The 15775-nt window shown below is 40.0% G+C and overlaps 1 protein-coding gene across 1 annotated transcript; it reads left to right on the top strand.

Moving 5' to 3' along the window:
• Positions 1 to 13756: 13756 nt before the first annotated feature.
• Positions 13757 to 15425, top strand: kctd16b (potassium channel tetramerization domain containing 16b). Its single transcript, XM_044369685.1, has one exon. The coding sequence runs from the start codon at positions 14580 to 14582 to the stop codon at positions 15423 to 15425; it is 846 nt and encodes a 281-aa protein (XP_044225620.1). The 5' UTR covers positions 13757 to 14579.
• The last annotated feature ends 350 nt before the right edge of the window (positions 15426 to 15775 follow it).

Genomic DNA, 15775 nt, shown 5'->3' with positions numbered 1-15775 from the left:
CCTCAGCAAGGTTGCATGAGTTCGGAGGACATTTTCTTGCCAGGAAACTTTGTGACCATCTGCTACATTATGTTTCCCATTGTCAGCCTTTATATGAAATCTCTTGTTCCAAGATAGTTTAAGACGGTTCTTCTTATGCTGAAGGACAGGCAAATGTAACTCACAACACAAAAAAGTTGTGATGGGTGAGAAAACAAAACAAAACTACACAAAAAAAAAATGTAATTAACAAATTGTCAATCTGTCAGCTTTACATGGCTTACATGGATCACGTGTCTGCTTCATGATGAACAAAATCAATTTGATGCACCAAACATGAATTCCTGAAGCAAACATCCATGACTAATCATAAGAAATGAGTCGTCTCCCCTCTGTTGCCTCTCATCTTTCTTCGGACTTTTAATCATTTCTAAACTTGAAGAACAAGTCTTTCTTCTTAATCCACTTAATGAAAGAAAATTGAAAAGTGCCAGAGAGGGTAATTGAATTTAGGGCAGTGTATTGCCATATGCTGTCATAATTGCCTTCTTTTATAAAGTCTCTGCTGTAATCCTGCTGTCACTGCCTGGGTGGATGAGTGGATTAAAACTACTGAATTTCCTTTACTGTAGCAACCCCTCGTCTCCAACCACCTACTGTACCCTCAATTAAGATTTCTCTCCCCGCCTCTCCAGGATCAAGGAGAGAGGAGAAAGCAAAGGATCAAACTATGTTATTTTATGTTCTTCTGAACATAAAAATTATGCAGATGGGAGATATTTTTGCTCCCTTCTGCACATGCTGTAAGTATGAACACGTGAGTGAACTCAAAACACACACAGAGCTCTATTTCTAGCAGAGATGGCTGTGCACATTTCCTCAGAACATTTACTAGATTACATTATTTTAATACATCTAATTAAATTTTCTGCCATCTAATTGATATGACTTCTGCACAGATCATAAATTAGTAGGCATCTGGTACTCGCAGAGTCCTTTTTCTGGAGCAGCTTTCCTCACTCTGTGAGCGAGCTACACAAGCACTAAAATAACAATCAGCTGCTTAAGAGTTTGTGAAGTTTGTTTGTTCCAAAATGAGATTTCCACCCACTCAAGATTTAAAAGCGTCTGACAAAATGAATGTTAACATGAAAATACATCTCACTCTACAATATAGTGATGATATCTGTAATACCAGAAGATTTTAACAGGACCAAAATATAATATTAGGGTTCAATAGCTCTTTTTTAGTATGTAACTGGAACAATTTTGGACTGCAATCAGGTGTCTTGTTCTTTAAAATGAACATGGTTTGCTTTTCCCTTCCCTGGAATGAAATGTTTCATTTTATTAATCTGTTATTTTAAGGAATTTGTGCTGGAAAAGAGGAATTACTCAAAATAGACGAAATGTGCAACATATACAAATACGAGATGTCCACGCTTTTTTTTTTAGCCTTTATTTTTTCCTGAATGAAGACAAGCACCATTAATGCATTTCATTTAAACCTTTGTTTAAATGAAATGTACCTTTATGGTAGGTAAGCCTTGACACAAAACTGATGCTTTGTGATGGAGTGTACTGTGGAGTTTTGCCATCCTTTTCCTACCTGCCTCTGGTTGGCATCCGGGACATCAGTCGACCCACGAGTGTTCTACCTGTCAAAACAGATTTAGAGGCTTCCAAAATAAGTCTTATATTATAAACAGTAGCATAGCATTGGCTCTTCTTCTTCCATCCTACACTTACAGCCCCTGTGCCAACTTTCACTAGCCAGTTTTTTAAACACTAAACTTTTCTTTACAGGGTTCAGACATAAATTAGTTTTAGCCCAGCGGGTTAACGGTGTGGTATTTTGTTATTGCAGATCAAATGAAGGAAACTCAATGTTTTTTTCATATGGCAGCATCTTGGGGTTGTTGTTTATAGCATTTCTATAATACAGTATCAATATCTTACAATTAGAATAGCATATTATTTAAGTTCTTAAGTTGCTGATGCACAGATCAATTGAGATTGATTTTGACATCAAGGTTCATGCCAAGATCAATGTGTTTGGATAGAGAACTGCTAATCGGCAAAATTTTGTGGCGATATATAATATATTTAAAATAGCAATTTTCACAAGGTTTCAGTGTTATTCATATTTTTTTCTTGAAATGATAGAAAAGACAATAAAGCTCTGAAATAGACAAGTACATCTATGACTGTGCTGTTAATAGAAATATAATTATTAACATCACATTTGCATGCATTGAAATATACAATTAATATCCAGTAAATATTTTGAGGCTGATAAAGGGCCAATATCATCACTCTGATTGTAACCTCACCATCTGCAGTGTTTCACTCTTATTCCAGAGTGTATTTTCACATCTAATTGAAACAAATGATATGACAGAGGTAGAAGTGGGTCCAAGATTTCTTTTGGGACTCCAGTGGAATTGCCAACTTCCGTTATCAGTCCGATCCCTCGATGCTAGAAAGTCCCTCCTCAGATTCTCTCGCATGGTTTCACATTGTATCATCAGTGTATGATGTTTAACACATTTCAAAAGTTTCAGAAATCATGATGAAGTGTTGCAATTTCTTTTCTTAACTATCCAGTTTACTCAACCTGCGTCCTTTATTTCTACCTTATCATATATTTCCCAGAATGCCTTTTGACATTCCTTTGGGAACAGGTATGATTTTTTTTTTTTTTTTTACCTTCAGCAGTGTTTTCTTCCCTTAACCTCATGTCAGTTGAGAAAAAATGACAGCTGTGTCTCTTTGTCACCAAATGCACAGTATTGTGAGGCTCCATTGCATTGTTGCATTATTAAAGCTACTGTCAATGGAGAAATAAATGTCTGTCCTTGATGATGGATTTCTTCCTGTATGGCCTTCTGAACATGAGCACAACATGATAAGATGATTCTGTGGGACTGACACAAGGTTTACTTACCATTTACCATCAACAGGAATCAGATTGAACAAAGAAATAAGCCCACAAATGCAAAGAACTTGGGAAAGAACTGATTATCACAATATTTAGCGAGGTTTGTCCTTTAACTGTGTTTCAAGAAGACAAATAATTGATTCTTTTATACAGTAACTCCTGACATGCATGGTGAGTGAGGTGTATTTAATTTATTTTTGTATTTGTTCACAGTGCAATACAAGTGATCAACATGAAGACACGTGACACAGCACAAGACAAGAGGGAGAGCTAGACTCAAACAAACCAAAACAAAAGAAAAAAAGCAAAACAGCTGCAGCAATAACAACGACAACAGCAACGAAAAAACAAACAAAGAAACAAACAAAAAACTTTTTGGCTTAGATTTTCTTATTGTAATATACATGTGTGTAGGTAGGTGTGTGTGTGTGTGTGTGTGTGTGATTGTGTGGTTGGGTGGGTTTTCTGTGTGAAAGACATAGAGGGGAGAGAGAGCGAGAGGGGGAGACAGTATTAACCAAAGGAAGAAAGAAAGAGAAAAAGAAAAAAAAATACATAGCTACATTGCTCTAGATAATCTACATTGTCAGTATATTATTTAGTTGAAATTTGAGAGTTTGTAATTCATTCCAAGTGTGCTCTGTGGGGTTGTTTGCATAGTTATGTTAATTCTTTTATTTTGTTTTCTAAGTTACTTTGTAGTTTCTGCTCTTGTTTTTTCCTATGAGAGAGGTATGAAATAATGTTCCCTCCAGTTACTGCCATACCTGTTTCCCATAGTAGTGTTGGAGAGGTATTTGGAAAGTCGTTCATTTCTAAAAAGGATGCCCACTCTTCCCTGATTATGTTGTCAAACTGAGCATCTTTAAGTGGTGAAGTATTAAAGCACCATGTAGGGCGGGATGTAACGGATGATTTAATCTTCAGGGTGAGTGTTACAGATGCATGATTGCTAATTACGAGTGGGCTGATTTTGGTGTCTAGGATATGTGGAGCGCTAGAATTGCTGGATAGGAAAAAATGTGTCAATTTGTGAAACTGACTGATGTCTGGGAGAAAAGTAGGAATATTCACTTGCAGTTAAGTTTTTAAGCCTTCAGCTATCGACAAGACGGAAGTCATCCATGTATTCTTTAATTGCTGCTGAGGATTGAGAAATTCTTGAATTGCCTTACTGCAATGATCTGTTTATTAATGGATTGAGTACAGCGTTGAGATCACCTCCAATTATGGTTACTGAGTTAGAGGTATGGTTGGTCATTTGCGATAAAAATATGTGATAGCATTAAGGGTCATCATTGTTGACACCATACAGGTTAATGTTTGTAAATGGTTTGTTATTGATTGAGGCACCAGTTATAACATATCTTCCTTCCCGGTCTAATATTGCGAGTTAAGTGTATTTTTCTTATGGATCAGAATTGAGACATCTCTTTGTAGGTAGCTGAACAGACAAGATTATATTGTGGGCCTGTAAGGATTTGTCGTTCTGAATTATTTAGGTGAGTTTCTATTAGTAGGCATATGTCTGCTTTCAGTTTGAGCAGATGATTTATGACTTATTCTTTTTGTCTGTGAGCGAATGCCACAAACATTCCATGAAATAGAAGTTATGGGTTGCACAGAAAAGAGAAAAATGTTATTAGTTATTCCTTGAAGTATGAACGGTTGTAATGCAGTGTGTGTGTGTGTGCGTGAGTATATGAATTATGTGTTTGCATGAATATGTATATGTAAATATGGTCGGTATCCGGGTAGGTAGTACAAGACAAAGAGATACAGAAAACAGAACAAAGACAGACAAATGAGACAAAGAGATGTGAGACAAGGAGACAAAAAACACAATAACAAACGAACACACAAGCAAACAAAACAAAACAAAAGAACGACAGGGAAGGATGACCATAGCATAGAGTTGGGGAGGGGGGTTGGTTGGGGGAGCGGAGGAGGTGAGAAACACATAGGGATGGTCTGTGTTGCAGTGATTGTGTGTAGCTTTGCCAAATGGTCTGTGCTTGGGTTTGGAGGGTTCTAATGGAGCTCTTTAGTAGCGCATTTTGTTGTTGTTGTTAGGAGGATTAATTGAAGAGTCTTTTATGTTATACTGCCTAGAATAGTGTGGTTGTAGAGTTGCGGTACAGCTGTCCATCTATGTAGAGTTTGTCCACTACTATGTATGCTCTTACATTTTTCATTTGGTGTTCTTTCATGATGGTGTACAGGTATTTTCTCTGTTATTTCTTGGGTTAATTTTGTTCCTTTGCTAGATTTTTATGAGTTCTTTGTGTTTGCAATGATTGTTCGGGGGTCTTTATTGGTGCAGTTACCGAGTCTGTGAATGCGATGGAAGGTTAAGTTGTTTGCAGCATCTGAGGGGATTTTGAGCTGGGAGTGCATGAAGGTTTTGAGCATAGCTTCTGTGTTGTCAGATGTATTATTTTCCAGTATGCCAGAGAATATCAGGTTGTCGTGCATACACGTGTCTGAATGTCCAGTATGGTTTCTTTAATGTGCTTATTTTCATTTGTCAGAGTGAATTAATTTGTTTAGTGAAGATTTCCACCGTGGTTTATAGGGAGTTGCTTTCTCTATGGATATGTTCAATCTGGTTGTGGGCAAAATCTAAACTAGACTGCATGTCTATTATTTCAGGGTGAAGTGTAACGAGCAGGTCAAGTTTTTGTTTAATGGATTGTAAAACACTGACCTCAATTTCAGTTGTGAGCAGATCATCCGTGTCTGTGGCAGAGTCTGTTTTTTTTCCCTTTCGGCCGGGTTTGTTTTGTCATCTGAGAGGTTGGCTGGAGTGACTGTGAAGGTACCCGGCATGTTGCACTGTAGGTAGTAGTGATTGATGAAGTTTCCATATATGATCCACTTTCTCAATTAACAGGTCCGAGTGTGTGACGATAACAGGTTGTGTGATTTTGGTTAATGTATGTCTGTGATTTGGGTCTTTGCAGTGCTGTTTGTTGTGTTGACAGTAGCTGCTGCAGCTAGCAGTAGTAGCTCGCCATGTCATCTCGCCTCAGTGTGCAACTCTTGCGGTTGTGAGATGTACTTTAAACTGCAGATGAAGCTGTGAGCATAGACTTGTAATTCCTGTTGACTCTCACTCTATGTTCTGGGTGATGCCCCACTGGACGTCCTGCTTTCCTGATGAAATCACAGTGGCAGGAGCGAACAGAGACCCACCACATGTTCAATTATACATCTTCAAGATGATCAGACACACTATCTGTCTCATTCACTTCTTCACGCTGACACAAATTATTCATTTTCAGCTTCAAACTGTATTGTATCTCAGTGTGACAGAAGGACAGTCTGGAAAGTTTTGCACATAAATTCTTTGAGAATTCATGCCAGATAAGGAGAAATTTTTATATATTTAATTTTTTTCAGGTAATTCAGTAACAAATTTGCAGCATTAATCATATACTGAACATCCTTTAAAGCATTTATAGAGAATTGCTGATGGTATTAGCTGAAGAGGAAAATTGGATACTACACCTTTAAAGGGGTTTTACAGTTCAAAGGACTTTTGGAGATTTGGCCCCATCAAGAGATTTGTCACACATTGAGGACCTGTGGAAACCACCCCTTAATCCCAAGAACCAGGGAGTGAAGCACAAAAAAATACTAGAGGGAGAGAGAGAGAGAGAGAGAGGGAGCGAGAGAGAAAGATGTTGTGCTTGTGACACACACACACACTCTCACACACACACATACACACACACACTCACACACACACTAACACTCTCCTACACGCTCACAGAGACAGAAATACACACCGCAGGAGAGCTGATTATGGCAGTAAACTAGCACAGCTATCTACCCCTCCACAGTGTTCCACTGTGTTCCCACATGGCCTTTCCACTGGCAGAGGGAGAGCGGGTGCTTAGCAACATCTCATCTGCATGGTTTGGCAAATCAACAGGGTCAAGATCCCTTTAGGCCTTGAGAACTCCACTGTGCTGTACTGCCAAGGAGTGGCCTCAGAGATGAATGGTACAGATATAGGCTGACTCTCTTCTTGGCAAAAATCCCTGCTTAAGTTGCTAAGTGTCAAGGTATTCAGCCCTAAGAATTTATTCTTCCTAAAACAAGAGGTGCTGCTGATCTGTATCAGAAAACCTATTTAAAGTGCAGTTATAATTTCAATTTTTCAAGGGAGATTGCTGTATGTATCAAGAAAAATGACAATTAATTCAAAAATAAGGTTGACTAATTCATCCTCAATTCCAGATTTCTTTCATTTGTTTTGATATGATGACTCCATAAGAGACCAAATGACTGGATAAGATGTTTTTCCCTGGTTCTCTCTTTTTAATTGTTATTTGAGGTTATTTCTGAATTGGGTTTAAGCATGATTGTGGCAGAGACCAGTCAATATCACCTCCTGGATGCCAGTAAAGGCAGATAAAAGTCATAGATTGCTTTAATACCCAAATTAAGGCTGAACAAGAGACAGAAGAAACTAGTCTAAAAACACATCATAATTTTTATAGGTTAACATCATTACATTTACACAAGACAAGCTTCATCATCCTCCCAGCTGATATGATGGTGGTCTACTGAAAAATGTGCTCCTCAACAATGTCACTGCTAAGAAAACACAAGCAGATCAAACACAAAGCATTTAAATAACAAGGATTTCTTTAAATGCAATGAACACAGTGGCAATTTCAATATGAATGCACTTTCATAATAGTAAATGCATCCAAAAGTGCTACATTAAAATCAAAGCATGTTGTCTGAATTTTTGTTTATTTATTTATTTGTTTATGTGACATGCCACTAAGCTGTAAACCACCAGACGCTGCAAAAGTCATTTAATTTTTTGGCAAGAGTTCGCCTCTTTAATGTGCAGTGAGTATATATGATCTGACCTGGATCTGACTGAAGGGTTACTCTGTGCATGCTCATCACAGCTCATCTGCGTCTGATGCAATCTAGATAGAAAGATGAGTCAGTATACACTTACACACACAGTTTCACTCAATGGATGTTTTTTTTTTTGTTGAGATTTCTTCCTCCGCTTTGAAGCTGTCTGATCCTCCACCTCCTCTCATCCATCCACTACACCCACAACTTGATCCTGGCCAACTGCTTTCTGAGTCCCACATAATGCAAATTGAATCAAACGTCAGCTACTGAAAGATACACACCAAACCTCCAAGATGCTGCACACAAGTGCAAATGGCTAATTCCTATGGTAACAGAGTGACAAATAACATTTGAAATCTCTGGCCAATTAGCCAAGGATTAAAGACTAAACTTGCTGGTTGATCAGTTCTGTTTTAAAACTCACAATTATCCTTTTACTTTAAATGCATGATGCAGAAAGGAAGAGTAAGTCTGTCAGATAGAGTAGCCCTCACAATGTGAACAACTGATCAATCTACTATCAGTTACTATAGTAATAGAAATTGACCTTTGGAAGACAATGGTCGATAAATGCTGCATCACAAGCACATCACAATCATTTCACACACTCAAGTTCCTGTTATGTATACCCAGTTGTTAACAGTCCAGACCAGCTTTGTAGTCTGCAACTGGAAATTTCAATCATGAAAGCACACACAAACACAAACACACATGCTGGTTAACAGAAGATGATACACTGAGTGTGTCTCAGTTCTTGATTCTTGTTTCTTCCTCATCATGACTCAAGTACCGTGTGCCCACACACAACACCAATATCCCGACTACAGTAGCAGTTGCATTTTTGCTAGTTTATAGTAAACTTGTCCACCAGTAAGTAGCACCATCCTTGTAACTATAAAAACCAAAGGAAAACACACACCTGTTTCAGTAAGGGGTGGCCTGCAGATAACGAGGGGAAGCCACGCACACATGAACATTTTGGCATACCTTGCCTTCTTCACAATAAAAGCCAAGTAACAGGTGATGTAGATTGATGATCTGAGTCTAAAAAGAGGTTGTAGCCAAGAAAGGCATCCAATTGAAAACATGGAGTAAAAATAATGAAGTACAACCTGAAAGCTTACATTCAAATCAAGAGAATATGAATACGCATCTGAGTTACACATATATTTACATCAAGTAAAGGAAGAGAAAAGAGTCATTCCAACCCTGTAAAAATGATTGAATAAAATAGAGAATTACAAACAAATAAAACCCAAAACAAAACATGAAAGTAACTTCTGCCTCAGCTGGTTGGATCCACATTTCCCTCCTCTGTTTAGATTTGGCACCAAAGATACACCTTTCTTCTTGATACCTTCACCAGTACACCGCATACACACACACACACACACACACTCGCAGACACCTGCAGAGTCAGTGTTAGTGAGTGGGATGACAGCTCTGCTGCTGTGTTGCTGGCCAGAAGACAAGCTGAGACGTTCAGCTTTCCCAGCCCTCTGTGGTGTCTTGCAGGCTTTCTACTTATCCTGGCTGCAGGAGTCACTTGTCTTTTCCCTCACCACCCTGCTCTGCTCTGGCTGCCAAAGCTCTTAATATTTAGTGGGCTTCCTGTTAAATAGCCTTGTCTCCTGGGAGAGCAGTGGACCTGGTTTAGCAGGGAAGGCAGCCTCAGCCTGTGCACAGAGTGGAAGTGGAGGGAATTGAGGGGAAGAGCAGCAAGGCGACATAAAGCAAGAAAGAACTCGTTTTTTTGACCTACTGAAATTGGCAGAAATCCAGAGATATTGTAATTTTATAGCTCAGTAGTTAAGAGACTATCACACAGCTACAGTACATTCACAAGAAATGTGCCCCCAATTTGTCAGTCTGGTGGCATGTAGATTGTGTGTTGAGCCTCGGAGGAAATTAATTTTTAATAGAAACTGTTTGTAGATCATAATATCGATGCCATCATTTGAGATATGATGATTACAGTGTATCAAATGAATCTACTTCCTAAAATCAACTGACTCCTGTCAGGAGATCTGGCTGCAAGCAGTGAGAGGCTCTATTTTGCTGGAATCAGCTAAAAATATCTTGTTTTGATATGAAATCTGGGGCATTGGGACTTGTTGCTGATTCCCACATGGACTTCATGGAGTTTATGTTTGAGGATCAATATTGCAGAGACAAGACATTTCTTAATGATTATGAGTTCATCAGAAGATTTCTATATCAAGCTGAAAACCTTGTCGAGCAGTCTTTGAAGAAACATTTGAGATTGATGACTCATGCCATCCGTAGCCGGGGGTGTTGGCGTGTACCTGCTCAGTAGGACAGTAGCAGTTCAGTCCATCTACCAGCCTGCTAATGATGATCTCATGGGAGCTGGGAATCAGCAGGCTATTTGTGTCTCATGCAAAAACAGAATAAACAAATAAATAATTTTTAAAAGCAAAATTTGTTTCCAAGGACTTTAAAAGAAGTTGTTGGGTAGATTTGTGGACTTTCTGAAAAATAACCCCATAGAGGATTCCTTGACACAAGAAATCTGAAATTAAAGTGGAAATAAATGCATTTAGTATAAATAGTGGTAGTGTAAGTACAACAACACAAGTGCTAGTCAGTGATTGATTTGATTTTACCCATAAAGTCTTTTAGTGTGTGTGGAAAAATATGAATGAACAACATACTGATATAACTGATGACTACCATGCATGATGTTATGGTCCTTGTTATCTCTCTTTCTCTCTCCATCTCTTTCTCTAGATAGACTGATCCTCCCATTGCCCCCCTCCATCTCTCTCAAAAGCATTTATGCAAATCACACACACACACACAAAAATACAACCCTTACAGCTTGCCTTACAACCATCTAATCACACAGTGACTCATTGTACTTGATGGCTCCCTATTGGCAGCACTGATGAGTTCAAAATAAATAGGCATAATGCCATCAGCAATGTCTTTTCCGTGACACCTATAATCACTTTCTCCAAATACCTTATTCCACCTGACACCTTACACTGCCTTACAGCAGTCTTCTCTCCTCTCCTCTGATTAGTTTTTTTGTCATTAGTCTGGATCATTTTCAGTGTAATTTTCTGTTTTTCTCACAACTTTCAAAGCTAACATTCAGAGTTGGCACCTGTTGAAACTTTTGCACATTACACATGCAGTAGCTGACCAAGTTTAAAAAAAAAAAAAAAAGATGTGTAAGTTTAAGAGATAGCTGTGGTTTACATAGAAACTCATTTTGGTATATACAGATCCTGTCTGAGTCAACTGAATGTATACTTTGAATGTCTGCTTGCTGTATTTGCAGATTGCCCATCTAAGACCTGGCATCATTCAGTCTGGCTGTAATGAGAGATGGAAGTGGAAGTAGTATGCAGTTTATTTCAACCATCTGTGACTCACCTAAAACCCCCCTTTAATAGTTTTCTCTGCACTGCACTGGAAGAAAATGGCTGTCCTGATAGTTGATCAGGGAACTGAAATGGTCATGATTTTTCTTTGAGTGTAAGAAGTGGATTTCTTTTGCTAGTGTAAAATTATAAATCTCTCTGATATGTGTGTCTCTCTTGGAAAAACGATAAATAATAAATGTTGCTGCTGTGCTTGTGGAGTAAATATTTCATCATATATTTTCTATTGACTAATATGAAACTGTAATGAGTTCTCTAAGATATATAACAGCAAAGAAACCAAGAAATTAGAAATAATGTCATGATGTAAATATCTCTGTCATGTTAGTTCGGGGGTGACTGAATAAATGGGAATTCTGAAAACTTAATTTCCAAACTGTCTTTTCTGGAATTCTTCTGTTACACAATTGTGGACTAAGATTTGTTTCAGGCTATGTTGAAAAAAAATTTATACACAATTTTACAGAAATATGTTATATAAACGTCAGTGAATTCCACACACAGTTTAAATGCTGCACAAACCAGAGACCATGGAGGAATGTGTCATGTGCTTTGGTGATAGCCCTGCTGTGTGTTTTGCAAGCTTTTATGCTGTTAAACCAAGTGCTCTTTGGGGACAGAGGAAAAACTGAATTGAATTGAATTGTGTCAACCCAAACAGGTTTAACTTCTTACAGGTGGTCAATCATCTGGTCTTTAAATAGCAGCACAGCAGGGAGTGGTGTACTGGCTACATGTATTTATGATGAAGCTACCGATGTGGCCTACTTCTGGGTGACTGCTCAGGTCCCAGCCAGGCACACCTCCTCCTCCTCCTCTCTGTGTTTTATTCACTTTGTTTTTATCACTCAATCGCTTGTCCCATTTTTCTTCCTGCAGTGTCAACTCTGTTTGATTGGTCTTCATAAATATACCTCCTCCTTTTCAATGAGCATTACATTTTGGGATGAGAGTGTCCATCAACACCAAATAGAAAAGTCAGGTAATTGTGGTATGCATGTACAGTACCAGTCAAAAGTCTGGACACACTTTCTCATCCAAGTGAATGGAAAGGTGTGTCCAAACTTTTGACTAGTACTATATTTTAATTTGTATATTCTTCCATGTGACTGTATACACATTGAAAACACGGTTGGAATTAGTGTTAAGTACAAAATCAGGACAGGTCTTATAGGCGGCAGAAGGCTGTAATGAAAACACTGTGTAGTATGAACATGATTTGTGCGAGATTCATGAACAAGATTGTATATTTTATACATTTTTTTCTGCACTGCATTTGTATTTAATACAAGCACTGATTACTTACTAATGCTTACTGCAATGGTTTTCTTGTTTTCGATTCCTTGCATGGCATTCTGCACCTGATAGGTCAAAGTCATTCACTTCTACCTCATGACTTTAATTAGTGTTTTATTGATTCTAGGTTTAAAAAAACAAGCTATAAAATAAAATAAAAAATGAAAATTCATGTTTTTCTTAACAGCTTTTGTTCCATCTGAAATGCAAATGAACACAGCAGCAGGCAACACTTGCATACATGCAATACACGCACACTGACTGCTTAAGAAGTAAATCAGGCAAACGAAACAGCTGCCGCGCACTAATGCTTCCATTTTCCTGTGTGAGGATCTGTCCATGGTGCTGAAAGAGGAAGTCTTGGGCATGTCGACATACAAACAGAGGGAGGCGCTGTTACTCGTTTTACAGAGTACAAGACAGAAATCTCATCTAGTGTTACCACTGACTGGCAGTTACAGCCATTTATTATAATCTTTTTCGTCAAAAGATTTTGATTTGTTAAAGTGTTCTCAACTGAAAATAAATAAATAAATAAAACAGAGAACTACACAGGTAAACCTTAAATTGCCAGGTCTTCTATTTTTTTTTATCTTTAAACCAAATGTCATGAAAATTGATTCAAGCTGCGGGATGCAGCAAATCCATGACTATGCACTGAGTTGCTGCTGAAAAAGGAAAACGCAGCTCTTAAACCTTTGACAGCACCACATTTGCATGTAGTGAGGGTGGGGAGTGGGGGGTGGAGGGGGTAATTTTTATACATTAAACCTATGTGTGTGATCATTGATTGTGACTGATTTGGGTTAATTTACACACTTTTTTTTTTTTTTTTTTTTTACCACCCAGCAGCGTTTGCAGCCTAGAATCGCCCTCTTTGGTAACTTGTGCGTGTAGGAGAGAGAGAGAGAGAGAGAGAGAGAGAGAGAGAGAGAGAGAGAGAGAGAGAGAGAGAGAGAGAGAGAGAGAGAGAGAGAGAGTGTGTGTGTGTGTGTGTGTGTGCGTGCGTGCGTGTGTGTGTGGGTGTGTTGAAGAGGAGGTGGGGTGGGGTGGGGGGGAGGTGTGAAGACACCACCCTGCTCTGATGGAGAGGGTGGGAGGGAGGGTGAGGAGGGAGGAGGGGCTGAGATGTTCGTTTCAGCACCGCGGACAGCTCCCGGTAAAAGCAGCCAGCAGCAGCGGGTCGGTCCTCTGCGCTGCTCTGAGAAGACAGAAAGAAAAGCTGAACTGAGATTTTTAACACCACTCGAGGACTGCAAAGACAACATGCTTTTCGAGGAGGGGGATTTAGTTTATTTCAGTCCAGAGCAGACGACATATTTGCAGTGACAGGCTACAGACAAAACCATTATATGACTCCCGTTTGCGTGTGCAATCTCTGCGAAGTTTCTCGCCAATAAAAGGCATTCTGCCTCCTCCTGCCGCCGGAAAAACCTGCTGGTGTTCAAGGGAAGTTGAAGAGGAAACAAAAGTGACAACAGCACCTCAACACCTTCTTCAGTTTGGACTATATAAGTTTTTGGTGGAGTTTTACCCCCCAGTTCTACTGCACAATTTTCCTCTTTGTGCAGACGGGTTTCTTGTTGGATAATACTCCCAGAGGCAGCAAGACAAGTTTCTTTTTCATTTGGTGCAATAGGCTTCTTATAGCCTCCACCGGTTCCCCCTGTAATGCTCTTTTTCCAGGGGCGATGGGAGTCCCACAGCCACTGACGCAAGCCTTTGATGCGCCCGTGTACATGTCTCCTCTCTCGCATCACTGATTCTTTTCTCCTCCAATTCTTTCATCGTAGGCTTTTTATTTTATTTTTATTTTAACATTCACAGTGGGATCCCCGGACTGCCATCTTCCCCCATTTCCAGACAACACTGCTAAAGACTGGTAGGTGATAAGGGCCATGGATCGATGAGACTTGTTATTCAGGTTATTGTGGGATGAAGTTGGAGACCCTGTGTGAACGCAGAATAACCGAGGGCAAAGCTTAGGCAACTTTTGACACTGATCCATCGTTTTCTTTTCTGAGACTTGCTGTAGAAATAGGTGTGTAGCCTATTTGAAGCTGTTCATGACGGAAACGATGGCGCTGAGTGGAAACTGTAGGACTAACCCCAAAGAGCAGGCGTCAGTTCAGAACAGTTTCCCAGATGTTGTTGAATTAAACGTAGGGGGACAGGTTTATTACACGCGTCACTCAACTTTGGTGAGCACCCCGAGTTCATTACTAAGCAAGCTATTCTCGTCCAAAAAAGAAGCGTCTAATGACTTGGCGAGAGACCCCAAGGGCCGCTATTTCATCGATAGAGACGGGTTTTTATTCCGGTATGTGTTGGACTACCTCCGAGACAAGCAAGTCGTCCTCCCGGACCACTTCCCGGAGAAAGGAAGGCTCAGAAAAGAGGCGGAGTACTTCCAGCTGCCCGACTTGGTGAAGCTCCTGACCCCCGAGGATGTCAAGCACAGTCCGGACGACTACTTCCACAGCGACTATGAAGACGGTTCCCAGGGTAGCGACCACCGGCAGTGTCCGCCGCCCTCTCTAGTTCCTGCGGATAGAAAGAGCGGTTTCATCACGGTGGGGTACCGGGGGTCGTGCACTATGGGCCGTGAGAGTCAGACCGACGCCAAGTTCAGGAGGGTACCTCGGATACTGATATGCGGGCGCGTGGCCCTGGCCAAAGAAGTTTTCGGGGAGACCCTGAACGAGAGCCGGGACCCGGACAGGACCCCGGATCGGTACACCTCCCGCTTTTACCTCAAGTTCAAGCACCTGGAGAGGGCTTTTGACATGCTGTCGGAGTGCGGTTTCCAAATGGTGGCCTGCAACTCGTCAGTCACAGCCTCGTTTGTCAACCAGCACACAGAGGACAAGATCTGGTCCAGCTACACAGAATACGTCTTTTACCGTAAGTGAAACCTTTGTTGTTGTTTTTTTTGCTGTTTTTTTTGTTGCCACAGCAGGTCCACATTCACACAAACACATACAGTAAACGGGAGTTACCGCTAGAAGGCGCAATTGGTTTACTCGCGCTCGCGTGACAGAGACATCTGGGTATCAGGATGGGATGAGCCTTTTTTGGCAAAGGACAACCTCTCTTTTGAATGATGTAGGTGGACTAAACACTTCAGTGTGGTGACTACTACAGACTGTGTGATTTGAGCTGTGTCTACCCGTTTCTGTTACCTACAGTGTAGTACGTGTTCCTGACGTTTTGGGTTGGACAGGGTCAAAAAGGATTAATAAAACCCCCCAGGATAGTACAT

This window comes from Thunnus albacares, chromosome 13, assembly GCF_914725855.1.
Source record: "Thunnus albacares chromosome 13, fThuAlb1.1, whole genome shotgun sequence".
NCBI lineage: Eukaryota > Metazoa > Chordata > Actinopteri > Scombriformes > Scombridae > Thunnus > Thunnus albacares.
Note: the sequence above shows the minus strand (reverse complement) of the source record. Positions and strands in the feature narration are given on the sequence as shown.

Excerpts from the sequence above, each read along its gene's own strand:
- kctd16b (XM_044369685.1), top strand. The coding sequence starts at position 14,580 with ATGACGGAAACGATGGCGCTGAGTGGAAACTGTAGGACTAACCCCAAA.